General features: G+C 40.0%; 1 protein-coding gene across 2 annotated transcripts in view; it reads left to right on the top strand.

Annotated features, from left to right (window-relative positions):
• LOC141477307 (oncostatin-M-specific receptor subunit beta-like) overlaps positions 1-26,704 on the top strand; it is a 31,768-nt gene extending 5,064 nt beyond the window's left edge. The window contains exons 2-19 of one of the 2 annotated variants that reach the window (XM_074166417.1): positions 936-1,035; positions 5,641-5,804; positions 8,547-8,706; positions 10,170-10,448; positions 11,068-11,197; positions 12,468-12,625; positions 13,999-14,135; positions 15,327-15,486; positions 16,012-16,088; positions 16,522-16,738; positions 17,303-17,485; positions 18,611-18,712; positions 19,164-19,337; positions 21,035-21,199; positions 22,726-22,804; positions 23,084-23,156; positions 23,533-23,927; positions 26,035-26,704. In XM_074166417.1, coding sequence (XP_074022518.1) covers positions 963-1,035; positions 5,641-5,804; positions 8,547-8,706; positions 10,170-10,448; positions 11,068-11,197; positions 12,468-12,625; positions 13,999-14,135; positions 15,327-15,486; positions 16,012-16,088; positions 16,522-16,738; positions 17,303-17,485; positions 18,611-18,712; positions 19,164-19,337; positions 21,035-21,199; positions 22,726-22,804; positions 23,084-23,156; positions 23,533-23,927; positions 26,035-26,152 — 2,844 coding nt within the window. In that variant the 5' untranslated portion in view covers positions 936-962 and the 3' untranslated portion in view covers positions 26,153-26,704. Of the gene's footprint in view, positions 1-935; positions 1,036-5,640; positions 5,805-8,546; positions 8,707-10,169; positions 10,449-11,067; positions 11,198-12,467; positions 12,626-13,998; positions 14,136-15,326; positions 15,487-16,011; positions 16,089-16,521; positions 16,739-17,302; positions 17,486-18,610; positions 18,713-19,163; positions 19,338-21,034; positions 21,200-22,725; positions 22,805-23,083; positions 23,157-23,532; positions 25,189-26,034 lie in introns of those variants that run through there. The other variant, XM_074166418.1, reaches the window with a different exon arrangement.
• The last annotated feature ends 216 nt before the right edge of the window (positions 26,705-26,920 follow it).

Here is a 26,920-nt window from a genome sequence, read left to right on the forward strand (position 1 = left end):
CAACTTCTGTTATGGAAGTAGTGGTACAAGACTCTCTTTATCAGTATTCTGCAGAGTTCCAGAAATGTAAAAAGTGGAAACTAAAAGTTGAAGATAGCTGTATCCATAGTCCTGTTCCTGTTGTTTGGACTCGGGTGCCCTCTGTGCCTGAGTACTTTTAACCATACTGCTGCTGAATGTTTACCTCTCCCTTCGACACGGAGGAGATTGCAGGTGATTCATGTCTTGGGAGATGTGACATACGATCAGTCCCTCGGGACTGGGCTGTGCAAGTCAAATGGAGTTTCATCCTGTCACAGTGTGAGTATAAAAGTTGTTAAAGGAATGCTGGATAGAGCTATGTGATGCTTGAGGTGACAGTCCTTCTAGGAAAGGAACTTGCCAAGACTTTGACATGTCTGTTTCAACTCCAGTCCAACTAAAGCCCTCCATATAGTGTCCTGGGTTTTGGCAAAGGGCAAAGCTATGATTGCTGAAGTCTGCTGGATTCATCAGTCAGGCTGTAGGTGGGGTAGAAACCACAAGGCCGTTCGCATCTTTGATGCTTTTTTTTGCCTTGTTAGGATGGTTATCTTGTTACTTGTGCAGGAGGAAAGCCAAAATATATCAGGACAAGCTTTTGTTTTAATACACCTTAGAAATAAGCGCAAGGAAATTGTTAAAGGTATTGTGTGTTTTATGTGTTTAGATTAAATTGAACTTTTTGAGTGTGGTGTGTATCCCCTATGCTATAACCAGGTCCTAAAAACAAAAGGGTTTTTTCATTCCTAATCTTTCTTTGTCCATTCTTCCTGAATTTCTCTTGAACTGCCTGGAGCCTGTGTGGTTGGGTTTTTATTTAATCTTTCTTAAATAGGGTAGTATTATCTGTACTATCGTCTGGCATGCATTTCTCATAAAAGAAACAAGTAAATAGAAATGTCTTCTTTCCTCAGAAGGCTTGTGCAGGAAAAAGCAGATGAATGATGAATTACTTCATGGTTCTGACAGTACTACTCCCCCTGAGGACTTGCTACACTACATACTCACAGCAAGGTAAATGTCTGAACATTTGCGTTTTTATTTGGAAGCAGTCTACATCAACTGAAGCTTTGGACTTGCTCATTTGTAAGTCTCCTGTGATTAAGCAGCATGTTACACACTTAATCAAATGATTTTCTTTGGTAAGGTGATGAAGCAACTTGTATAATACCTAGGTTTTTTTAATTCCATCAATCAAAATTGCCTGTTGAATCAATAACTTGAAATGAGTGTATTTATTTATCTACTCTCCCTCTCTCTCATATATTTTTGATCTGTACTCTGCCATCTTCAGATAATTTATTTCCTCTTTGACAACTTTTATGCTTTTCTACCTCTTCCCTTTCCTTCACTTTTTTTTTTTTTTTTTTTTTTTGTCTCATCTATGAAACCTTTAGCACTTCTGTTGGCTCTTTTCTGATTGCCCCACAGGAAATCTGGACTAGAATTTTATTTCTTATACTTCACATATGTATCAAATAAAAGAAAAAATACACATATTCAGAGGGAACAAAGTTGAATATAAGGATAACTTTCCAGAAGGCTGTGTATTTTGAGGTAAAAGTACTGGTTGCACACTTGCTGCTGGCAATAGCACTGGGCATGACTCCATTAAAAGAAAGAAAAGGAATGAATATTTTTAATCTACTTTTCTGTGACCACCGTTAAGAAGCAGAACTAACCAGACTATAGTCAACAACTTATAGGAGTTGTATTGCCTTAATTAAAGTTGGTGAAGGAGGGAGAGGGGTGGGTTTTTCCATAAATGTACTTGTTATATTACTGAAGAGAATAATAGATCTGTTCAGACTTTATTTTGGCTGTCTTCAACCTTGAAATCCACTCACCCAAGGTGGCAGTTCCTCAGTTTTGAGACTCTATTACCAATGCCCTTAGAGTGGCAAAACAGTAATGCAGGCAAGTCCAAACAGTTACTGCATTACAGTAACTTGGTCATTTGTTTTCACATGCAATTGTTCAGGAACAGAATTAGTCTCTGTTGTTAATCATAAAGCTATTTGTATAGTCTTGAGTTAGCTTTCCAGTTAAAACAAGTCGTAAGAGGCCTTGATTATTTAACTTTGCTAGGAGGGGAAGATTATAACTGTGAATGCTGCAAATGTTTCTACATGTGTAATTAATACTACAAAAGTCTTTAAGTCCCACATTGTAACTCAATGGTCTTCAAGATCTTGGGTATAATCTTAGCTATATTGTTTCTTCTGTCTGTTGGTACTGCGCATAAGCCCTGACAGTGAGCTAAACTGTCTTATGCCAGGCTCTGAGGGAAACAAAATTGTGTGAGATCTGAAGTGATATGTCATCTAACTAAAAGGAGATAGTGGAGGGACGTTTGTACAGATGGATAAAAAACAGAAACTAATGAGACTTTTGTGGTTTTTGGAAAGTTAATTAAATGTGGCAGGTGAAAATATTGTCTGTGGGGAGAAAAGGGATGAGATTTTAGCTTGGACAAAAGGAGGCAAATATAGAGAAGAGAGGCAAGCTCATCATCAGTGCCACAGGCATAGTAGTGACAGCTGCAGTTGGAACTGGCTAGAGAAGGAGCAGAAAAGAGGATAGGGAAATTCAGAAGATGTGCATGGGTTTCTTTTAGTGATGCACCCTGAAAAAGTTTCTGCCAACTGGCTGGCTTTTCCTTCAGGCATATGTTTCCTTTTCCTGGGAGTCTTACTTTGTGCCTGTGAGCTTCACTGAGAGACTAGATGGTTCCCTTCCTTTAAGTTTATTTATTTGTGCTGTGACCATCTCTCTACCCCAGTTGCTTCAGCCCTGCAGACATAAAACACAAGAATGGCAAGGGCCAGAGCTTTACATCAGCCACCTGTTTGCGTGACATGAAATCCCCTCAGAGGCTTGGTACATGGTGATTCAGGTAAAAGGATGATGAACGTACAGATATGGTTGACCAGAAGATGAGCAACTAAGGTTGCATACTGGAGAGGAACAACATTTTGAGGAAATGGCCTCAAGTTGCACCAGGGGAGGTTCAGATTGGATACTAGGAAAAATTTTTACACTGAAAGGGTTATTAAGCATTGGAATGGGCTGCCCAGGGAGGTGGTTGAGGCACCATACCTGGAGATATTTAAAAAATAGGTTGACATAGTGCTTAATGACATAGTTTAGTGATGGTTTTTATGAGAGTTAAGTTGATGGTTGGACTAGATGATCTTAAAGGCCCCTTCCAACCTAGACAATTCTATGATTCTAACATTATATTCCTTAGCATAATTGGTATTTTAACGGTCTTTTTCTTGTTTTGATGGTGACAGTCTGTAGAATGTGGGGAGATGAAGTGTGTCTTGTCCTACCTTAACAGAATAACTTAAGATACTCTGCTTCTACAGTTAATTTTATGGCTCACTTTGTTGCTTTGGTTGTTCTAGCTCCTTGCCTGGTCAATCCTTGTCAGTGAAGCTAACATTATTTCTGTTTTACAGTAAAGCGTAAAATTGCTGCTTCCTTGTCATTTAGGCAAGTGAAATTTATCCACAGGCCTTCCACTTTGTTTATTTAGTTCCAGACATCTACAAATTATCATAGGTGCTGGGTTTCCTTATGGCAGTATAAAATTGATGGCCATTGTTTTACAAAAGGGACTGTGAAGCAACAGGTATGTTTTTTAAGGACCATGTCATTAACCATAGCCAAAAAAGAAATTTTACGTCTGCACTTGAAACATTTTTCCACTTACCTTACAGAAGACACTAATACTGTCAACTTCTGCTTTCATGTAATTTACACATGTTCATCCTTTTCCAGTGATTATATAGTAAGGCTGAAGTGGGAATTGATAGAAGGTACGTGTGCATATATGTATGTATATACTTCTTCCTCAAAAACTGTCTTAGGATACCACAGTCCTGTTTCTGAGACCCAAGTGTTTGAACAATGAAACCTTGACTTCTCCATCCAAGTATATCTGAAGAAGCCTATGTTGTAGTTTCTTCTAGATTGAAGCATATGGTTTTCATTTTGCTTTGGTTTCTAGTATGTTTCAAAATAGAATGGATTAAAAATATACCAACAGCATTTGTAGATGATTTTCTAAAAGAGAAACAATCTTTTCTTTCAGCAGTTTTTTGTAAATTGTTACTGATGGTACAATGTATACTTTCCTCCATTTATTCTTTAATTATATACCAGACTTGTATAATAACTAAGCTGTCACAGTGTCTGTATTCTTATGATATATAAATATGCTTATAAAGTATTACTGACTTCCTTTGATTAATCAGGGATTATTATAACTGCTGCTTCTCTTGAGCCTTTCATTTCTTATGGTTATTGTAAAGATCCATATGTAGGGAAACTGCTGCACAGAAGTTAGTGCAGAGCAGGCACCACAGGATAAATTGCAGAACGGTTTGGATATCTGATTGGTCCCAGAAACATCTATCAAAATGTAGATTCTCAAACTAAATTTCCTTAATTCTGGTGGTTTTGCCAGTAATATTCCATAAAAGTCCAAATAATCATTGGGTCAGTGGGTGAAGCACATCTGGGAGATATGGCTGGAGGTGGCAGTTTTGTAAGAAGCAACTGCTGAGGTCCCTTAATCCGGCATGTCCCCGAGAACTGTGGCTGTAGTGGGGCATGAATGTCCAGAATGAGTTCTGTTTTAGTAAAGCATACAGTTATTTCTGTGATTTCTTTTCTGTGTACTGGTCAGTATAAGCGTTCTGACCCTGTTGTTTGTAACAAGTGGAAGCATCTTGGGAAGCAACTATGGCAAAAGAAAAAGCCTAGTTACTTGGCCATTTCAGTTCCCTGGTTCATTGACAACCAGATCAAGGTTAGAGGTTTGTTTGTTTATTTTTCAGGAGGAGAGAAGATACATATTGGTGAGTACCATATTTAGTCTCTTCCGAGAGTTACGCATTTTGGGAGAGGGTTGACAGAACAAGCATCTAAAAAGAGGGACCATTCATAAAGTGATCTGTAGTTTTCAGCCTTTCCTTTCCTGACACCAAATGGGATTTCAGTCTGACTTTTAAAATTTATTTTATTCTGGACATTAACTCCAGACCCATGAAAAGATGGAGTTCTCGGGGATTTCTTGGGATTCAATCTGTGTTAATACATTATGTTGTTCCTCTTCATAAAACTATGAGGTTGCCCAGAGAAGTTGTGGATGCCCCATCCCTGGAAGTGTTTAAGGCCAGGCTGGATGGGGCTTTGAGCAACCTGCTCTAGTGGAGGCGTCCCTGCCCATGGCAGGGGGGTTGGAACTCAATGATCTTTAAGGTCCCTTCCAACTCTAACCATTCTATAAACAGATGGATGAATATTCCCATAAAGTAGCTAGTAAATTGAGGGCATAAGAAAATTAAATAGCATATCCAGTGTCCTGGTGGGGGGCCATGGCCTGGGAACCATGTAGGTTTAGGAACATCATTGTAGCCTGCTGATGCCTTAAGATGTAAGATTATCTTTGCTTTTGCTATCAACAGCGTGAGTCTTAATCACTTTTTCTTTTTTCCTTAAGAACTCTTGGGTGTAGAACCTATCTTTTACCTCTAACCACTGTTGTTTCAGATCTGCTTTGTAACTTAGCTAAACATTAATATTTTTGTGTCCTTTTTGTGCTCCTAGAATCCGTTGTGTTTCCAGTAACGTACCTCAATGTTTCTAAGGATTTGGCTCTTCAGCAGCTGCTGGTGGAATGGGATGTTGGCAAGTCAGCGCATGATGCTGAGCTGGCAATGTCTTTTGAAATACAAGTCCGTCGAACAGATGAAACTACTACTGTGTGGACAGTAAGTGTTTTTTTAAAAAAAGGTGTATTAGTTACAGGATAAAGGAAGCTAAAGGAAAATCAAATGTTCATAAGCAGGTAGCTTTGCTGTATAGGTTTACAATTTACAACATAGCATTTACAAAACTGTACTAGAAATACCTCTGTATTTCAGTAGGTGCCAGCCTAATGTTATGGCCTGTTTTTGTGAAAAAAAAAAAAAAAAAAAAGACTCAGATGAAGAACTCATTTCCACATGTGCAGAATGTGGATATGCCTTGCATGCCCTTATTGAGGTATTGTGACGGGCAGACTTAGGAGATCTGATTCTGAAGGCCTCTGTTTTGCTTTCAAGGTGCATGTTTCTTAAGCTGCCACCCAGAAACATCTCTTCCATTGCCCCTGAGGGCAGTCTTTTTTGTGGCATGACTACAGCCTTTCACTGAGGGCTAACTGAGCATGAGTCTTGCTGCTGCAACTCCTCTCACCTTATGAACCAAACAATAGTCTCAGTGTAAGCAAAGCCTTTTACGCCCTGTGCTTGGCCCTGTTAGCAGTTACCTTATACCCACCTCGTCCACTTAAGGAAGAAGTAGCGATGTCTCTTTTGCAAAGACCCTGTCCTGCTAACGCCTAAACAAGCCAAATTTTCTGAAGAGGTGGAGATCACCCAAATCATAGGCTTAGGCCTGCTCCCGATGTTTTCCCCAGTTCGTGACTTCAGCATGAGAACTTTTGTCTTCAAAGAAAATTTCCTCCCCTTTGGATCTGTCCAAATCTTTTGGGAACTAAACGCATGTTTTAGGGATATTGTAACCTATTATGAGTCATCTGCTGGTTGAACTATGGAAGAATATGAAATGCACATGTTAAAACTTAGTGAAACTGGAAAACTGCTCTAGCTCCTTTAAAACTGCTGTTTGTGAGAAAGCACATAAAGCAGAGAAGGGCTTATTTTTCTGAAACCAGAAGTCACTAAAATAAGACGGGCATGTTAAGAATCACAGCTTACTTTGATCAGCCAATTTGGTAGTATATTGCCTCTGAATTTGAAGAACCACATCTTCACTGCAAGTGAGCTCTATGCAGTTCAGAAAATTTTGACCACTTTGATACATGGGTTAGGATTTTTAACACCCCATGAGTAGATCTAACCCTGAAGTTAGGAACTGGGGCCATGTGGCTACAAACAATTAAGTGATTTTTTGGAGTATCCTTCCAAAAAACTCTTACTACCTTGCCAGAAGAAAGAAAAAGTTTTTCAAATCCAAGGACATAGTCTGTTCTGTTTACTTAAAATAACTATTTTCTATTTAAATTTTTTTTATTTATTTTATTTTATTTATTTATTTATTTATTTATTTATTTTAATACAGGTAAAATAAACAGGATATTTTGGATGTTACTATCACACAGAAATGTATTTGCTTCTGTGTTTTTCTCATTACTGTGTACCAATAAAGAGACTCTGTGAGTCTGCTCTTACCCAAGCACAGACAGTCTGTATGACTTCCAAGCAGTGACTACATTCCTCAATGCTGTATCTGAGAAATTAAATTGTAAACTGATTGCAGAGTTTTCCTCAGAGTGGTAGTATTATGAAAGTGCGGGTGTTGCTGATGAAAAGCTGATGAAAAGTGCTGGAGAGCAGTTCTCTAGTTGTCAGTGTGAGCCAGGGCTCTGGTATGGCTCATATGAGCAGCATTCATCTATGTGCTGACTGAGAATCTAGTAGAGTTGCTTTCAGAAGTACTGAAATATAAGCTCAGTTCTAAAATATATTCAAAATTACAGGTGGTTAATAGAATTTTTTGAGCTATTTTTTCCTGCTTCTTATGCTTGGGGTACGTTTTCATCTGTCTGTCTGTGTGGCTACATGGTGCCCTGGTTAGTTTGAACTGCTGTGTCATGTATTGGAGCAGCTCATTTAGTGCCCAGGTGGGCCTTGGTAGGTACATGCGGAGAGAAATTTGTAGGATATCTTTTCTTAGACAGCAGCAGAGCATTCTATATCTTTTGCTGTGTGTCTGCATTTATATTATTCAATATAAAAATGTTTGCCAAGTTACAGAGCATTTAGCTCTCATGATTTTTGAACTCCATTTTTATATTTTAGCCTGTCTTTCTTATGTTACCTTCATGGAGCTCTAGCAATTTTGGATGTATTTTTCCATGTTTCTTGTACGTGCATATTACAGCAGTCAAGCATTTGGGGGAAATCAGCAGATATTTTCCTACTCTGCCTGTCACTGATGGTAGTACTGTCCTCAGATGCTGTACCTTAAAACTACAATGAGATATCATCTCCATAAACTCATAAATACCTGCCAGTGCAGATTCCTGTTGTAATTTGGAGCCAGGGATATGTAACCCAGAGCCTTATACAAGGTGCAGTTGCAGGCAGCAGCATCTGTGCATGCTATTACTCATGTAAGAGCAGGCACAAATAACCCACTGAAAGTTTCTGAGAGTGAATCCATTTCATGAGAAGCAGGGCCTGACTCACAACTACGTTGTCAGAATCAAGTAGTCTTGCCAGCACATCAATCACTCCACCGCTGCTAGAATGGGTTTGTAAGTGGTTACTTAGCTTACTAGTTACTTGGTGTGAGGTCATGTGTAGTAAGTGGGATTTCACAGATGCATTTTTCAAAAGTACTTACCTCATTTGAGTTTTCTCTCTCTCTCACTTTTGATTGTGCTTCCAAAGTGTCTACATGTCACTGTGTTTTCAGTACTTTGTCTTACTGCCCTTTGTTTGTAGGAGTTTCATAACGTCACACTTGATAAATCGGGAAAGCCTCTTCATTGGGTATGGAATTCAGACTTACCTTTGGAGTGTATGTCACACTCGGTGAGAATCAGGAGCAAAGCAGAAGCATCAAAAATCTGGAGTCAATGGAGTCTATGGGAAACTGTCCTGGGTAAGCAAAACAAGACTTTGCAATATTGGTTTTAATTTTTCCAATACAAAGCTAGACTGTAGTCTACCGGTGAATGTAATGAAGTCCGGTTCAAGAGAGATGGCATGAAATCAAGAATACATTTTGAATTCTTTAAGCACTAACCAATTCTTTTTTGGGGGGGCCATAATAGCAATGCTTCAGCTATCGTTTTAATTTGCAGACTGTCTTCCTAAGCTGGGATCCTGGATAGGCTCTAGCGCAGCCCATCACCAGGTCAGATGCAGCCCTGGCCCGGACTAGGGGAGAGGAGGGGAAGAGCGTAGCTATGGCTACATCATCTGATGCGTGTGTTGCTTTTGTCTGGGATTTCCTAGCTTTGGTTAGCATCAAAGCAGCAGAGAGAGAGGAGCAAGTCCGCTCCTTATGTCACGTGAAATGAACTTCTGTGAATTATATGGGAGTAAACAAGTAAAAAATCAATAATGTAATTAACCCTTTTTTCCAGATTACAATGTCCAACTAGAACAGTTTGGTTTCCAGAGAATTTGGTTTAAACAAAATATGTAACTGCTTTAGAAAAAATGACTGTAGTGATGTTGTAAAGAAACAGTATTGTTGTTTGGAGCAGCAACAGCTTTTAGTTATGGGAGGCATCATGGGTAGTAGAAGCATCACAAATCTGTATACTTGGATTGTGGCACATAAATTGCCCATCTCCTGCACCTTATATAATATGAAATAGGATACAAGACTCCCTTTCTTTCTCACTAACCTCAATCTTGGAGATTTTATTTTTTCAACTGAAATTAGATAGGGATCAAAAATCTCTTTGTCACAAACTGATGCTGCATTACAGACCTGATTTAGAGCCTTCTGAAAGATAGTGACTCTAGACTTCATCAGATTTTTGGATCAGGTTCTTGAGAGTAGATTTTTATCTCCAATCTATGCAGAAGCCTGTGAGTCACTTAAATCCCACTAATTTTTGCATGGAGTACAACATCGAAAGTCGTATGAGTCGTATTCCAAGTTGGGTACCCCCTTACTGACCTGATTCATTCAATGGTGACTCCTTTCAGCTGAGCTCTGCATGAGCTTCAGAACATGAGGATTTTCTGTCTGCCTGCTCATGATCTTCAAGAACAGGCGTTTTGGCTGTAAGCACACACTTTGTTTCACTGAACTGAGAGGCAGTGAGATGGATTCAGTGTCTCAGACAACTTGTAAAGTAAACAAGGAGCAAACAAATAATGTAATTAATGAGACCACAAAAACTTACATTATATGTTTATGGGTTTAAGAGAAATAAAAATACGATGACATGAAGTTGATCTCTGTATGGGGAATACTACTAAATAAAAGTCTGTGAATGGATAATATATCATTAGAAGATTCCTATATAAATGCTCAGTTATGTGTTCTGGGTGAAGGCTGCTGCCAGGAGCAGATTTTGAAATGGTTTATTACATATTAATTTGCAGGACTGGACACTTCAAATAACAGTGGACCACAAATCTTTCCAAATGAAAAAATTGTAGAGGAAGGCTCTGACCTTGCTCTCTGCTGCATTGGAAGGAAAGGTCAAATCATTAAGGAATTCGCCATAGTCCCAGATGTTCGTGTTTTCAATCACACAAGCAGTCAAGTCAGACTTCTCATTATGAAAAACGTGACACATGAAGTGTCTCACATCACCGCCTACTGTCAAGAGTCTTGCGATGAAAAGCAATGTTCCGATCAATCAGTTTTCATTGTGGGTAGTAAGTGAATGCCTTATTACAGTTCTATTTTCCTGTTCTTATTAAGTCAAGAATGGCTGTGGAGAAAGGGAGGAGGAAAAAAAAGAAGCTTGCTCTAAGTTGTCACTGTCCAGTCATGTCCAGCGGCACTCTGTTTAATGTCTGACTTCAGATCTGTACACTTGCATATAGAAAGCATTAAAGAATAACATTAAATGTGTTCAGATTAATCTCATTAATTGATCCTAGGACATGTGACTGATTTTTAAATATACCTACACATTTAGGAGTTCAGTTTCATTGCCTGTGTGCATGTGGTGAAAACTCAGCACAGACCCCCTTTCAAAGGCTAGTAGAAATTTTTACAGATAGAAAACAATACAGATTAAATTAAAGAATGTATGAATATAATAAAAAATAGTAACATACAGAAGTGTTTGGATTGCAATTAATTTATGGTGTTATCTTGATTGTCTCTGCAGAGTGGTCACTGAATAAGTATAATTGAAATAATAACATCGGTATTAATCCAGACTTTGTACATATCCATTATTTCTAGTTTGTTAATATATTAAGAAGGTTGGTGCCTTTTATACTGACTGCCATGCTGTTGGTGTTTTTTCATTTTCCCTCTGACAAGAACCACCTGATACACCTAATGATTTTTCCTGCCAAACTCAGGACATGAGAAGAGTAACATGTACTTGGAACCAAGGAGGAGACACCTTTCTTTATGGAAATCACTCACCAAACCACACCTTGTCTGAAGAGTAAGTCTCCTCATTGTTGTATTAACTCTGGCCTGTGCTGTATAAAACAGTAATGTTTTTTCCTTTAAAATCTGTGGAAATGGTTCTTATCCTGATTGCAATTAGCTTCCTCTTTCCACCTCACTGAGTAGCTCATTTAACAAGGTTTGAGCAGTGCAGAACTGCTCTGCATTAGACTACTGTAACAAAGTTGTGGGTCCCTCAGACTAGGTTCTGCTCAAAAAAGGTTGTTCTAACCATTCTTTTGGGTTAACTTGTTTGGATATCTTTTGGTAGGTATGAAGACATCCTGCAATCAGGATATAGGTAACTTAAAAGTATAACGTAATTATTGGGTAAGGCACACAACAGGCAACTAGGATTCAATCAGCTGGTGGGCTGAGTATTAAGTGTGTTCACAATCCATTGACACTAAAAATGATAACTGATAACCCTTAGTTAGTTAGCCTGATTAGCCTCTCTAGTTCTTTTCCTGTAGGATTTTATGACTTTACATGCCGGTGTTTTCCTTCTTGACTCCTTGAGCTACTGACAATCCTATCTCTCTGCAAACTTTCTCACAGCTCTTTCTTAGCAGTCTGAGTGAAGGCTTCACAGTTGTGACCTATTAGACCTGTCCCTTAGCTCCTTGCTACACAGGCATCTAAACAGAGAGGAGAGGGGCTTTACAGCAGGGCCTGCAGGGAAAGGGGAACTCATAAAACAGGACGGATGCCTCATCATCACAACAAATTATCATCAAAAGATCTCAGAGGAGGCAGGTCATCATTGTGTATACCTTCATGGTCTCTGCATCATTCACTTCCATTAAGATACTATGATGATGATTTAAAGATGGAAGGTTAGGAAATGCACTTGAAATTATTGCTTCATTTAAAAGCATAATGGTAGACGTGAATGGTTTAATTCTTGGCAAGTAAGTCCCTAGTTTAGAATTTCCATGAGGGAATCACTAAAAGAATTTAGCTGCGTCTTAAAGGGATAAAGTAAACTTAGCTGTATCTTAAAAGGATAGCAATTTATCTGTGTTTTAAAAGGATAAGGTACAGTTAGACTTTGAAGAAGACCTTCTTCTAATTGTAAGAATACCTATATTCATCCTACCTCAGGCTAGGGGAAATAACTGGGTAGCTTCTTACAATCCCCCTCAGCCTTATTTTTCGTATGATGCTATGTTCTAGTTGGGCATCAAAAAATTCAACACCTATGTCAATTGTACATTATGGAATAATGTCCTTCTCTCTTTCTCCCTCCTTCCCTTCTTTGATAGATTTTCCCAAAAAATGGTTCTGTGCAGTGAAAGTTGTTCTGAGCAGTGCTCGTGTTCTTGGGATATAGGCCAGCAGAGGATGTTTAATATCACGGTGACTGTGGAAAACTCACTGGGAAAGAAAACTGCCACGGATGTTTTTGATGTAACTCACAGAAGTAAGGTCTTTTCTATGTCTTTGTTGAGGGTTTTTCATTGCAGGCCTTGTCCTCCTCCTGATCTTAATACTTGAGTGACCCAGTTTAAAGTATGGAAGTCCTTGATTTTTATCTTTGGAGTTTTTATTAGTTATCTGTCCTTCTGTTATCTGCTGTCTCTTCAGTTTTAGCTTTGCAAAGTTGTGTTAATGGTAGAAAACAGCTTCACTCCAAAGATCTGATTTGGTTGTTGAAACGACTCCTTAATGCTTCAAAATATGCTGCCCTGCTGAAGCTGCTTCATAGTATAGGAAGTAGCATGATGCAAGGATATAAAACGGGGAGTTCAAGAAAAATACATGTGTAGGTTACTTGGGAATCCAGTCCTTTCTCCAAAATGTTGTTGTTGATGTTGCTGTCTTTCCGAAATAAAATGAAGCTGCATGTTTTAAAAAATAAGGCTAAAATAGGTTACATTCAATGTGCTAAGTACATTAAAGTTTTACTACAATTTTCTTTTTCCAGCTCTAGTGATTGTTACAAGTTAAAGAGATTATATATAATATTTATGATGAGTTAACCTTTTAAATAGTGATTGATGAGAAGTCCTGTGTGTATTCTCTGGTGCTGGATATATTTACATGGAATTTTCCATGATTAACTGATGTGAGCAAGTAAAGAAAAACTGAAGTCCATCGTTTCCAATTCTGCATGTGGTAGCTGGGACCTTCTGTATCAAACACAAGCTCCTTTCAGTCTGGAAGTTGCCAAGTTGTAATTCATGGTCCATGAAGTTCTAGAATAAGGGCCAAAGCTGTACACCTACCACTCACTCGCATTACCCTGTCTTACTCCTTACAATTCACTGATAATAAGGGAGATTTTGAGATCTGCTGCTCTTGCTGAATACTGCTTGCATAGCAGTAAAGGATCTCAGGAATCTTCTGGAAATAGTGACATTGGCACCGTTTACTAGAGGGGAACTACTGGCAGGAGTCAGTGTAAGAATTGTGAATAGAATTTCTGCTGAAGAGGCTGGATTCTGGGGTGTAGAAATGTGTCAAACGTAACTCACCATGCTACATCAGGAGCCTTTGCCAGGCCCTGGATTAGAGAATTTTACTGGATTTGCAATAAAAGTCTGCGAATCTTTCCTTTGGTCATGATGTTCTAAAATATTTCCAAGTCAGTACAAGGGGTTTTTTTCACCTTGTATAACATTTACTTACATTTACATTCTGAAATTAATTTTTACTAATTTATATCTGCTTCTCATAGACTGGCAGAAAAATCTGTATTTCTCACTTGCTTTCACCACTTAGCTAAAATACCTTAAAATACTTCTGCCTATATTTTATGTTTTACAAGAGCTAACTCAGATTTTCCATTGGCAGTTTATCCTGCTGCACCTTTCCAGCTGTGGGAAAAATGCACAGATACAGAAATCAATTTATATTGGAAACATCAAAACAAAGGAATTGAACTCTTTTGTCAGATTGAAGTGCTCCAACCTGATGGGAAAGTACAACTGGTATGAAACCTGAATTTCATATATAAAAGCATAGCGCATATCTTTTTGACATGAGATTAAAAAATAATTCCCCAGCAATATGAATACACTAAATCTTGTGAGTGTGTGGATGTGTCTTCTGCGTTTGTTTGCTCCTAAGATCTACACGGATGATGTGGTCCGCGTCGGCAGCCATTGCTGGCACTTCCTATAGTGCGGGCCGAAGTGTGTGGTATGACTGGCCTGCATGTGTGGCTGTGTCCTCTGCTGGACGGGTTCTGAGATTTGTTGAAGTAACTGAGAATACTTACGGGCCTTATAGTTGTTGTTAGCTATTGCTAATCTTGATTTGTCATGTTTATATTACTCATATATCATCTTACACACAAATAATGGTGAGGTGTGTTGAAGGCTTTTTTTATATTAGTCCAGGAGCTTTCTTTTTACTATAGACTGTACTTGATGGTAGTATGTCTGTTTTATAGTGAGGGAGTTTTTCTTCCCATCCTCTTCCATCTCCTGGAAGACAATATTTGAGTGGACTCCTTGTCTTGTTCCACCAGAGGCTGACTGACTCTTTGCACACCTACTGTGGTTTCTCTGTAGCCATTTTCTTATGAAGGCAGCTTGCCTCTAGTATGTTACAAAGGCGTTATGAAGATCAGGACCAAGATGCATTCTGTCTTAAGTATTGCTTGAGAGCTGTTAGATCAAATGGCTGCTGCAGTTGACCATTTCAGGAGACAGTTTAGAGGAGAGGCTTAAAAGCATGGTCACTTTTTGACTCTTACCAGAACTCACCCTGTCTCTTAGGAGGGAGTGAGGGAAAAGGTTGGGGAAAAAATGGAAAGAAAAAGTAGCTGTAGATAGATCTGGAATAGCATCCTGCGTACGTGAACCGCGTAAGAGCCTCAGACTCTGTGAGGACAAGATCTCAGTAAATTCCCTCCTTGAGGTAAAGACTAGTCATTTGACAGGTTGTGAGTGACTCCTACTCAGACTGTTGCACAGGGAGGGCTTGCAGACCTCTTTTTGGATCTCCCAGTCTTTTTATTTTTTTTTTTTTTTGACTATTGTTCCACGATTAACTTTCCCAAATCAAGCTTAACATGCTGTCGTAGGATCTAAAGGAAGAGCTATTGTTTTCAGACAAAACCCTCTTGCTAATGAAGCTGAGCTGAGCTCTGACTGTTCTGTATTTCTGTCTTGCAGCATAATAGTTCAGACACGCATCTCAATTATGCCAGCATCACGCTGGGTGGACTGCAGCCCTACACTGAATACACAGCCAGAGTACGCTGTGGGGCTGCTAAGCATTTCTGGAGGTGGAGTGAGTGGAGCGAAGCCCGAACCATCAGAACAATGGAATCAAGTATGCCCAGCCCCTTGAGCAGGGGAGCTTGAAGGAATGTTCTTCGCTTGCGCCTCTGCTATTTGTTGCTACTCTTCTGCTGGGTGGCTAAAGCAGGGGCCTGTTGCATGCATAGAAGCACACTAAGAGAACTTTAGGAAGGTGTGCTTCTTAAACAACTCTCATCTTACCTTCCAGTCTCTGCCATTTCATTCAGTGCAGGCCGTGGGAAATGCAGATGAGGGGGAGGATGGACAGACTGAGTTACAGTGTTCTGTGAGGGCTGGAGGAACAGTGCAGAGGTGGCAACAAGCACCTGGGAACTGCAAGTAAAGGAAGATTTTCTAGGGAAATGAACCAGGCATTCATTCAGAAAAAAAGAATGAAAGGAGGAGAAAGAAGTTAAAGGATAAAGTTTTGGCAAGACCTGGGAGTGATGGGGAAAAAGAGGTTTCAGGGGTTGAATTTCTTCAAATAGGAGGAATCAATGAAGCAGTTTATCCTTTCTGCACCTAAAGCATTTTTGTTTTGCTGTATTTATTGCAGCTCCATCAGGGAAACTGGACATCTGGAGAGAAATTACACCAGTTCTGGGGGGGCAGAATGTGACCTTGTTCTGGAAGGTGAGACATTGATACAGAAACAAACCCCTCCATGACGTGGTTGGAAACTTCTCCCATGAACTTTGACAAGTTTGTGTGCACTTAATAGCAATTCAGCATGAAAATGTCTTTTAAGAATCTAAGACAAATATTATATATAACATATACAGTTACATAGGTTCTGAAATGATGGTGTGCTGTCCTGGTATTTCAGACATATACTTCTGGTTTTCTAAGAAAAAGATTTTCTATTTCTTTTATAAGATAAATCTCGCTACTGGTTTCTGCATTTCCATTTCAACTCATATATGTATGCATGTATGGAAACGAGTGTTTATTTTGTCACAGAAATAACATGTCCTATTAGGTATTTAAAGTTCTAAATGCTCCTCTTGTAAATTTTTTGTAAGGTTTACTAAGTAATTGGTGTCTACTCCCATAACCTTTTGCCCAGCAAACACCAAGTTTTCGAGCAAATGGAAGAAATATTTCATATGAAGTAACCTGGGAAAAAGTAGAAGATGGTTCTAAGCCTGAAAGCATCTCCTTTTCATCAGCCTACAACAGCACAAGGATTTCCATTGGTAACCATTCCTACAGAATCAGTATCATGGCAAAGAACAGTGTTAATTCTTCACTTCCTTCAGTATTGATCATCCCTAGAGCTACAGGTAAGAAACAGTAGGGGTATTTTCAGTTAGATTTCCCTTATGAGAATTTTATTTCTACCTATTTTAAGTGAAGTGATAATTTATCATCTTGGGGGAATAAATTAACCTGGCTCCTAACTCACATCACTGTTATCTGGAAATTATTACTGTGTTTTTGCCTACAGGGTGGTAACTGTATGTGCATTAAGCTTAAGTGCCTTGATCCATTCTTTAAAACAGAAAGTCTGTTTTGCACAGGGACTCTCCACAGAGCAAAACACATTTAGCCTTAAACTAGGGCCTCAGACCTGTGCAGGTGCCTCGGAGGGAGGTCTTCTGTGTGGCCAGCTTCTTGTCACTGTCTGTTTATGACTCCAGGTTTCTGCAGTCGAACTTTTAACTTGTCAGCTTTCAGCATACAAAGCGATTGGCTTTCAGCACATGAAAGATTCTGTGTGTCTGAGAGTGAAGGAACACAACTACTTTACTCTTGTTAGAAAACAATAGCAATTATATTGATTTTCATTTATGAATCTGACATCTCACGCAGGAAAATAATAGAGACTCTGTTTTGTTCATTCCTAGGCACTGAAGAGCTTAAAGAAGAAGAGGTTAATGGTACAGATGATGGCATTTTTATTTCTTGGGAGCCCAGACATATATACGACGGTTACATTATTGATTGGTGTAACTTTCCGATGTTACAGCCTTGTGATTTGCAGTGGAAGAGATTTGGGCCCAACACTTCCAGTGCTCTGATCAACTCAGGTAAAAGCTGGACAATTTTTCTTTCTGATGTCAGTGCAGCAATCTTTCATGCTGTGGGTGTTAATTGAATTTAGGAAACAAGTCCTATGGAATATTGAAGTCTGTGCAGTGCAGGTGTAATTCTTCAAAGGCATGTAGCATCATGTTTTGCCTAGCAAGTGACTTAGACACCACAAATGTGCCAGCACCATTAAGCCTTGAAAGTCAGCACAGTATTTTAGGAAAAAGTCTCCTCAGAGAAGCTTATAGCAACATCTTGAAGGAGGATAGTGAGGTTAATGAAGGAGTTAAAAATCTTTTAGCAGGAGAGATGCAAAATAGAGCTCTGCTTTAGACTTGGGTGATTTAACACCCACTGTGTAGTGAGAGGTTTAGTGGTGTCAGTGTGACACAAATAGTGTGTCTCAGCAAGAGTCTTTGTGGTTTTTATCCCAGTGGTGGCCACTAGACCTAAATCCTTCTTGGCTGTGTGGAAGTTGCTCTGATGGACTTCCCCAGCTGCAAGAATATAGCCTTCCTGGAATCCCTTGAGCTGAGAGTTCTCTTTGGAATGAAACATGTTTCAACAAACTTTGACTGAATGCATTTCCATATGCAATAAAGGAAATGCATTTCAATTTATACAAACATATGGGAGCCTTCATCCTGGCTGAAGGAGAGAGTGGTAACATAAGGAAAAAAATGTCTGGTTCTTCAGTGGATTGCACTTGGTTAATCCAAATGGGAGTGGATGTCAGTGAGGATAACACGCAATCCTGATGCATGGGTAGTGTCTGCATTAAATAGTCCAAAACATGACCTTTGCCTATGCCAGAAATGGAAATGAAATTATCTTGCTCTTTGATGCATTTGAGTATATTGTTGTGCACTCATCCTGAATACTCCAGGGCAACAAAAATGTATTACACTCCTCCACCCTAATTCTGTCTTTCAGACAGAATAAATGTGTTCAATTCACATTATGCACACTAAGAATTGGTTTACCCTATGTCTCCTTCAGTTGCTTTAATAGCACACAAAGAAGATTTCTAATGGATTATAGACCTCTGTAGAAAGCAGTTAAATAAAAGCAAAACAAAAGACAAACCATAACCTATTCTTGTAATCAGTTCCACTATTTTCTAGGTGCTTTTGTTCCGGGAGTGAGATACAGCTTCCACATCTACGGGTCTGTTGCTAATAGAGCCTACTTATTGGAGAAGAAGACTGGTTATCTCAAGGAGCTACGTAAGTTGGCAACATATTTAGGGTTTGTGTATTTGCTAAAGTCACCTGTCACAAACAGAAGAATTCCACAGAATTCCTCCTGCAACTACCTAAAAATGAATATGCTGTGTTATTTCTATATCATCAGTGAAGCATTTAAAATAAAACAACATTTGAGGCCCTACATCAAGGATATTTGACTAGTGCAGTGACCAGGCAGTTAATTACAACGTTAATTAGAATAGCTAAACAAAGCTGTGATTAGCAGTCATTGCTTTGTGTATAATGTGGACTGCATGAAGGCTCTGTGAATTTCACAGTTTTTGTGGGGCGCTTTGGAGATGCTCAGCTTTTAAACACAAGTAATATATAAACAGAAACACCACATGGGAATTCAGACATTTTTTCAAGTGAGAAGATAAACATTCTTGAAGAATAATGGCAAGTTTAGCTTGAATTTCCTTTCTTCCAGCTCCTCTGCATGACCCTACAGTGAAAAAAATTGAACTGACTTCCAATGCAGTAACACTGTTTTGGGATTATCAACTCAAAAACCAGTCTGGTTTTGTAAGAGGCTACCATGTTTATGTGTCGCCTGTACAAGAGGACTGCAGTTTGAAAGGATCCAAAAAACATGTTCTTCCAGGTAACTGAGCTCTAGGATTTAGGAAGTTGTGTCATTGATACAGGGGAAGGACTTTGTGGCTGTTGTTGATCTTGCAGCCTCTTAGAAGGCAGATTGGCTCATTAAGCAATTTAGAGGTTTCAACACCTGCTGCTTTTGATTCCACTCTAATGCTGGAGACACTAATGGGCAGAAGCGTGTCCTGGCTTTGTACACATTTATAGCCCCCGTCCTGTTGTCCATAGCTCCTTTTAACTCCAGTGTGACCTCCAGAAAAGATTCTTGCAGTACTGTAGGAACAGTCAAGTTTTTGCCTCTTGTGATCCAAGTTCTGGCTGGATTTTGAAAACATCTGTTTGTGGTCTACTTGGATGAGAGTCATAGGAAGTGTGTTAGTTTTACTACTATTTGGAGTATTTTAGAAACAGATGGGATAAAATTTATTTCCTGCAGAATTGGAACACTGTGTAAATTCCCCATTTAAATTCTTTTATAGTGAAAGTATTTGTGGCTGTGCTCTACGGTGGAGTTCCTTTAGCAGAAATGAGCTGTGGGGTGGCACAAAGCCATCTTTAAACGTTTATATCTGATCTTCCTGCTCTACACTCAAAACTGCTCCAGATGACTTTACTCCCTTATAATTTTCAGATGTTTCCAACGTGTTCAAGGATATTTATTTTTTTTTCCCCTTGACTCTTCTTCCAGCTGGGTCACGTCCTGTATCAGATCCTTCTGCTGATTAGACTAATACCAGGCTGAAAAGCTTAGTTTGAAATGAAGGAGGCTTAGGTAGGAGTTCCTGTCAGAACTAAACTAACCATAAAAGTACCATAATTCTTCAAGTAATCCCAATTAGACTTTAAAAGGCTTAAGTCAAAGATTTTCTGCTTCCCAGTTTTTCTAAGCTAGCAGACAAAGGGTGTGACTGGGAACAATCACACAATAAGCTAACCCTTTTCTCCCTGGGGTCTGGGAGTTGCACAATAAGAGAGGCAAAAGAGGTTTTTTCAAGCAGCGATTTTTTTGTTTTTAATTATCTCCAAAGAACTTGACTTAAGCTTAAGGGCTACAAGATTCTAGCGAAAAAGGAAATGGGAAAACCCCAATCATTCTGTTAAAAAGCTCTAGTAAAATAAACAGTTTCAGCTTTTGACAGCAAGTTATTAGGTGGTCTGCCAGAGGAAGGACAATGCTGTGGACAGTCCAATTAGAAGGGATGTGAGTTCAGCCTAGTGGCAATGAGTCAGGATGCATCATCCTTCTCAGAAGAAAGAGTGCAAATGACAAAGAAGGCAGGTTGCAAATGTGTTATTTCAGTGGTCTAGCCACTTCTTTGGTCTTTTGTAACATTTTGAGGAGATGTTATTGTGACCTTTCAATACTTAAAGAGGGCTTATAAGAAAGATGGGTTGAGACTTTTTACCAGGGCCTGTAGTAATGGGAGAAGGGGTAATGGTTTTAAATTGAAAGAGGGTAAATTTAGATTAGATATAAAGAAGAAATTCTTAACTGTCACGGTGTGAGACAGTGGAACAGGTTGCCCAGGGAAGCTGTGGATGCCCCATCCCTTGAGGTGTTCAAGGCCAGGCTGGATGGGGCTTTGAGCAACGTGGTCTAGTGGGAGGTGTCCCTGCCCATGGCAGGAGGGTGGGAACTCGATGCAACCCAAACCATTCTGTGATTCTGTAATTGTGATTCTACTTTATGTTTCATTTTAGATGATTCAGTGCTATGTAAATACACAATTGAAAACCCAGAAGAAAAGAGATACACCGTGAAACACCTCTTGCCCAACACAAAATACAAACTAGTGGTTAAAGGCTATACAGGTGGAGGAGAGACTCCCATTGTTAACTTTAGATACATAGACACACCATTTAACTGTGAGTATTGGCTGTGGAAAACTTGGCTTCTAGCAGAAGGATGGGATGATTTAAAAGGTTAGAATAATTTTCCTTTCTCAAGGGAAAACATTTAATTCAATGTAACATGCACTTGAGAAAACATCCAACTGAGAAACAAAACTTGCATACCAACATGGTATTTTGACACTTAAGTAGCTATGCTGTTTATTTCAGAATGAAAATAATTTTACATCCTTATTTAAGTTTTATATCTTTCTGGGAAATAGCTTAATATATGCACGTTTGTATGACTACTGAGTCCTGTTTGCTGGAATGTGTTGAAGAATTGCATTTAGATTTAACTAGTTTTCTAATATGGGAAAAACTAGACCTTTGTGCAAACAGGTAATTTCTGTGTGGACTCTTGAACTTCTAATGCTGATTCTTATTTCTTCAGTCTTTAAATCCATTGCTGAGTTAACTCCTTCATAAGTCAATAAGAAAGGGTTGTTGGCTGGAGCCCTGTAGTTTGCGAACTGGGCAGATTTGATCATCAAAGCAGAACGGGAAATCACTTGCCTGTGGTTCCGTTCCCTTGGAAATATCATGCAGCAGTTGTGGCTGTGAAACTTACGATCCAAATCAGAGATGCCTGGTTTTGAAAGATCTGTTGGGGGTGGAGGGGCAGGGGGAAGGGCAGGAAGGAGTGAGGCATTGGCTTATACAAGGAAAGTTCACATTTCAGGCTAAGCAGAACAGTGTCTGACCCTCGTGGTACCCTCTCAGAGGTGGCTCTGCCTCTTACTCCCACATTCCAGTTGCCATTAGCCAGTCTTCTCTTGCACAGGCACAGAGATTTGCACAGCCAGGCAGGGAGTCAAAATGAGGGCTTAATTAACTCAGGAAAGATAAAAGGAGAATGTAACGTGTCCATTCCCTGCTGTGGTCTGTGGTAAGGACACAGAAACTCGCTGGTGCAGGGCAGGAGCTCACTGGCCAGGGCAGAGGGACAGCCAGCACTAACTTGTGCTTCCCCTCGGCCTGGCTGTTACAGCCTCAACTGCTTGTGAAAACCGTAGCCCAAGGCTTTGTCTTCCAGCTAGGAAAAATACTGAGATTGTCATGTCAGCATAAATCCTAGGAGACCAAGAATGCTTGTCTAGTGTCTTGTCTTGCTATAGTCCACCCATACTGGTGGTATAGATGTTCTCTCAACATCTCATGGTAAAAATCTGTCTTCTTTGGGGATCTGAGAGAAAACCTAAAACAAATAGGTAAGTGAGAGTATCATTATCTTAACTTAACCCTTACAGTTAAGATGCTAACATGAGGGCAAATTAAAAGCAATCTAGTAGTAATTCAGTTTTGGTCCAAAAACTTTCAGCTGTATCCCAGGACTTCCAGCCAAACTATCTTGCAACCGTGGACCACACAGTTTTACTGCTGAGTTAGTGGCAGGTATCCCATGTGAGCTTAATGTTATTTTTGTCCCAGAGACTCAAGCTATATTGACGTTAACAGGTGAGAAGCTGAAAACAGATTTTTAAAGTATTTTTCTTTCACAGCAAACATGCTGTACCTTCTAGTCCTGCTAGTGATGGTTCCATCACTAGTAGCAGCTCTATGCCGCTGGAAGATGAAGTGGTAAGTTATAATGCATTTTTCTGTTGTAGACACAGAACAAAACTAGCATAATTTGCAAACCACAGCTGAAGCTTGTTGCTTCCAGCCTGTTGTATGGCCTCATTCATTTTTTCCTTTGGCTGTCCGGCTGTGTGGATGTTCTAAGTACTTGGCTTGCAGCATTTCTGAGACGCTCATCATCTGCTGTTGTTTCTATACACATCTGTGTGCTGCTTCTCTTGGTAGAATATGCTTTGATGAGAGAACAAAGATGTCTTTGTTTTTCTCTCCTATTTCCAGGGTGAAGGAGTGCTGCTGTCCTGTAATACCTAGTCCTAACAAGAGCAAAGCACTGTCATTCAAAGAGTTTAAGGTAAGGTCACTGAAAATCTAGTATCTTTAATTTTTCGATTCTTTGATTAGTAAAGTTTCAGAAAAATGTTTTCTTGTGTCAACTACATTTACAAATAAGTGACACTCAATTAACAGAAATTAACATAATTTAATATCATCATTTAGTTACCTAAAAAAGTAACCTCTAGCTTACTCTGATAAATTCTACATAAAGTACAGCTTCAGTTGAACATTCTGTACATATATTTTCCTTAAAATTCTGTTCATTTATTTGAAAAACCCAAACTAAAAAAAATTATAAGACAATGTTGGACATGCTTGAGGTAATCACTCCCTTTCCTTTACTCTGGGCTCCTTTCACTGACTATTTTTTTTGTTTTATGATTTTCTTGTAGATCGGTTCTGAGAAGGTATTGAAAATAAGTGACTGCACTCCTGACGTGCTCACAGTGGACAATAAGGCTGAAGCCCAGAAATTCCACCCATGGAGCCAGTTGTCTTCAATGCCAACAGCAGATCAGATCGATGGTGACAATTCTTCCTGGATTTACCCTAATGACAATGAAGAGAGAGACTCTGCACCCACACCGACACCTCAGACTCACACTTGGTTTGAAAATTTTACTTACTCTTCTCATCTTGCAGTTGAATCCAATGCCTACCAGACACGAGGAGGAAGCAAGCCAGACCCGTCAGTGCTGCTGTACCAGCCACAATACTACTTTGATATTTTAAATGGAGATGCTGCCTCAGCACCCAGAGACACAGCTGGCAGAAAGACCAGTCTGAGGTACGTTTCACAGACAGCTGTGCACTGCCTGGGGAGGAGGCTTTGATCTGCTCCCCCATCTGGGCTTTGGTTACACAACACATGTAAGAATTTCTAAAACCTCAACAACTTCTTTTGATGAAGGCTTTCACAAGGCCAACTGTCCTACTTCTGTTAACGCTGCAAAGCTCTCACTCCAAGACTAGTTTAAACACACTGATTTGTGCACAGCAGCGATGTGCATTATGGTTTTGTAAGACTTACAGGCTGTTGTGTGGCCTGTGTTTTGTAGAAGGTTTGATCACAGCAGTTTCTTGTGGCCTGATGCAAAGAACTACTGTGTTTTGCAGAGATTAACAATTTTTTTGGAAAGTAGAGGGGCAAGTCAAATGAGGGGGTGGGTGGTTGCGTGGAAGGAGTGCATTTCACTTGCAGTGGTCTGCGCACACGGAGCGTTACCCAGCATTGGCGACTGCCTCAGAACAGTAACACTGCGGGGGCTGGGTTGTATTTTCTCTCTCTCAAATGGTATAAAGAACCAACATGGAAGGGCTACCTGCCTTCAGTGTGGCGGCTAATGAAAGAGTGGAAGGACACTGGAGTTCTCTAAGGGTGGTACCCAGTGCACCCAAATGCAGTGATTGTCCTCCTTTTACTTCGAGTACCCTTTAACTACCCTTGGGTGGTAAAAGAGCACAGAAATCAGGTTTTTATAGTACAGGCCCCTGCTAGTGGGCTGGTGCTCCCATTTCTGCTAACTGGAGCTCCTCACACTTCTGCCTTCTCTGCCTGAAAGAATGACCCTTTAAAAACCTAATCCTCTTAACTAAACAAAGAAATGAGGGGAGTTAAGTGGGAAGGAGCTGTTTTTCCAACAGGACAGCTGTTTGCAGAGGTGTTGCCATGGCACTGTCTCTCCACTTGTGCACAGCCAACCCCTGCACTTACAGCAAGCCCCAAACAACAGGTGAGAAGACACGGCAGTCAGGTGCAGAGATGCGTGAGTCACATTTGTGAAGACTATCAATCATGTTCAGGCTGCACATCGTATAGATCTTCCAACACAATATTTCAATGTATTTTGCATCCTTACAGTAGGCAGCCATGAATCTGATCTTCCATTTTTTGATTTTAAAAAATTGTACATTGGTAATGAAGCACAATAGTTGGAAGCGTATCCTTCGTGTCCAATGAACCCTTTAGTTTTGCCCAATCGTGATGCTGTCTGGAATCCTTACCAAATAAAAGAACTTGGCCTAAGAGCACAGAATAAGCAGTTCTCAAAAGGGAAAAAAAAATGAAGTGTTTTTTACAATTAGATGTTCAGCTCATTTGTTAAAATGCAGTTACTTGTCTTCCCTATGTCTAGCTACCCAATCACCCTTCGTAAAAACCAAGCAGCTGCAGCCAGGGTTTTGATACTGAACCACAGCCAGATTTTGCGCTGTTGCTTCAAGGTGTTGTTGTAACCTCCCTGAGATGTGTTGCAACAGGAAGACCAAGGAGGCCATACGTAGACCTTGGCTGGGACAAAACGCTGACTGCAAACAGGGAGGAGCTTTTGGGCTGGGGAAGGTGAAGTACCCACATGGGTGGCCACCGGTGCTCGGGGGCCAGTGCAGAAGGTGCTCTGTCCACACATAGGTTGCGCACAGATTTACCTGAGAAGTAGAAAAACAAGTACAGCGTGGTCCTTGCTTCCAGCCTTCAGACAGTGGGGCAAGGACACATGGCTGGTCGCACTTGGCAGAACTGCAGTTTGGCAGAGAAGAGGGAAGGGAGGAGGCTATTATTAGATGGAGACATCCCAGAGAAACTTCTGCTCCATTTACGTTACCCTCCTTTGAGTTACTGTGAATTTCAAAGTTTGATACCACAGCATCTTTACAACTTAGCTCATTTCCTTCTCTAAAGTGTTTCATCACATCATATGTACTTGTGCAGTTTGAAAGCTTTACCGCTGGAAAAAAAGAAAATAAGCAGAAGGGAGCTATTTTGCCACTCCCAAAATAAAACTTCCTACCAGTGCATTTCAAAAAAGGACTGTTTAAAAAGATACCTAAGGAATTATGACAGGAGTCAGTCAAAAAAGTTAGATGAACCCACTCAACATTTTACATTTCAGCAGGCTGCAGTTCCCCCTGCCAGAGCACAGCGCTGAGAGAGGGCAAACTCCTACTTTTGAGAAGGCTGCAGCCACTGGAGCTGGGCTGCAGGAGTCCAGCCCAGGGGGCAGGTGGGGGTGATGTGCCCTGCTGTGCCTTCTTGGTGGTGGGGCAGGACACCTCAGCCTGTGCCGTTCCCACTTTGGCTCTCCCGGGAGACGCTGCACTGAGGAAGCTTCACTATCTGGGAGCCAGGACACTCCATGTCTGGAGGCCGCGAGAAGTCCACTCCTCTCTGTCCATAGACCCTTCTGCTGGCTGGGCCGGGGATGGGGCAGGGGGGTGGTTCAGGAAACCACTCAAGCCCAAAAGCACACAAACAGGGGATTCCACAGAGGATAATGCCTTTGTGCCCGTCAAAGGGCACAGCCCAGGCACCACAACTAGAAATACAGATAAGTATTTTTGTGTGGGTGGGGAGGCATGTGTAATTTTTATATTTTTTTTTTTTAAGACATCTGTCTAGCATTAAAGTTTGAATCAGTTCAAAACTGTAAACTTCTGTTGTTATTTTTGTTTATAATTCAACTTTCACAGCTGTTGTTGAAATCCTAACTCTTAAACCATCACATAATGGAAAACTATCAATTCATAGTATCAGTATGCTAAATTTTTAAAATAAAAATGGTGTACAAACGAGTGCCCTTGTATTTTTGTAAGACATCTTACGAACCATTAGTGGAAAATACATTTTTGACCAAAAAAAAGTTTATTTGGAAAGCTTCAGGTTGCTCTAGTTAATTAGTAACTTATGCATATAAATAAAATTCCAACCCACTTCTAGTGCTGAGAGGTACATATGAGACCCAAACAACTATAAGAAGTTTAAGTACGTTTTATTAACAATGC

This window comes from Numenius arquata, chromosome Z, assembly GCF_964106895.1.
Source record: "Numenius arquata chromosome Z, bNumArq3.hap1.1, whole genome shotgun sequence".
Classification (NCBI taxonomy): domain Eukaryota; kingdom Metazoa; phylum Chordata; class Aves; order Charadriiformes; family Scolopacidae; genus Numenius; species Numenius arquata.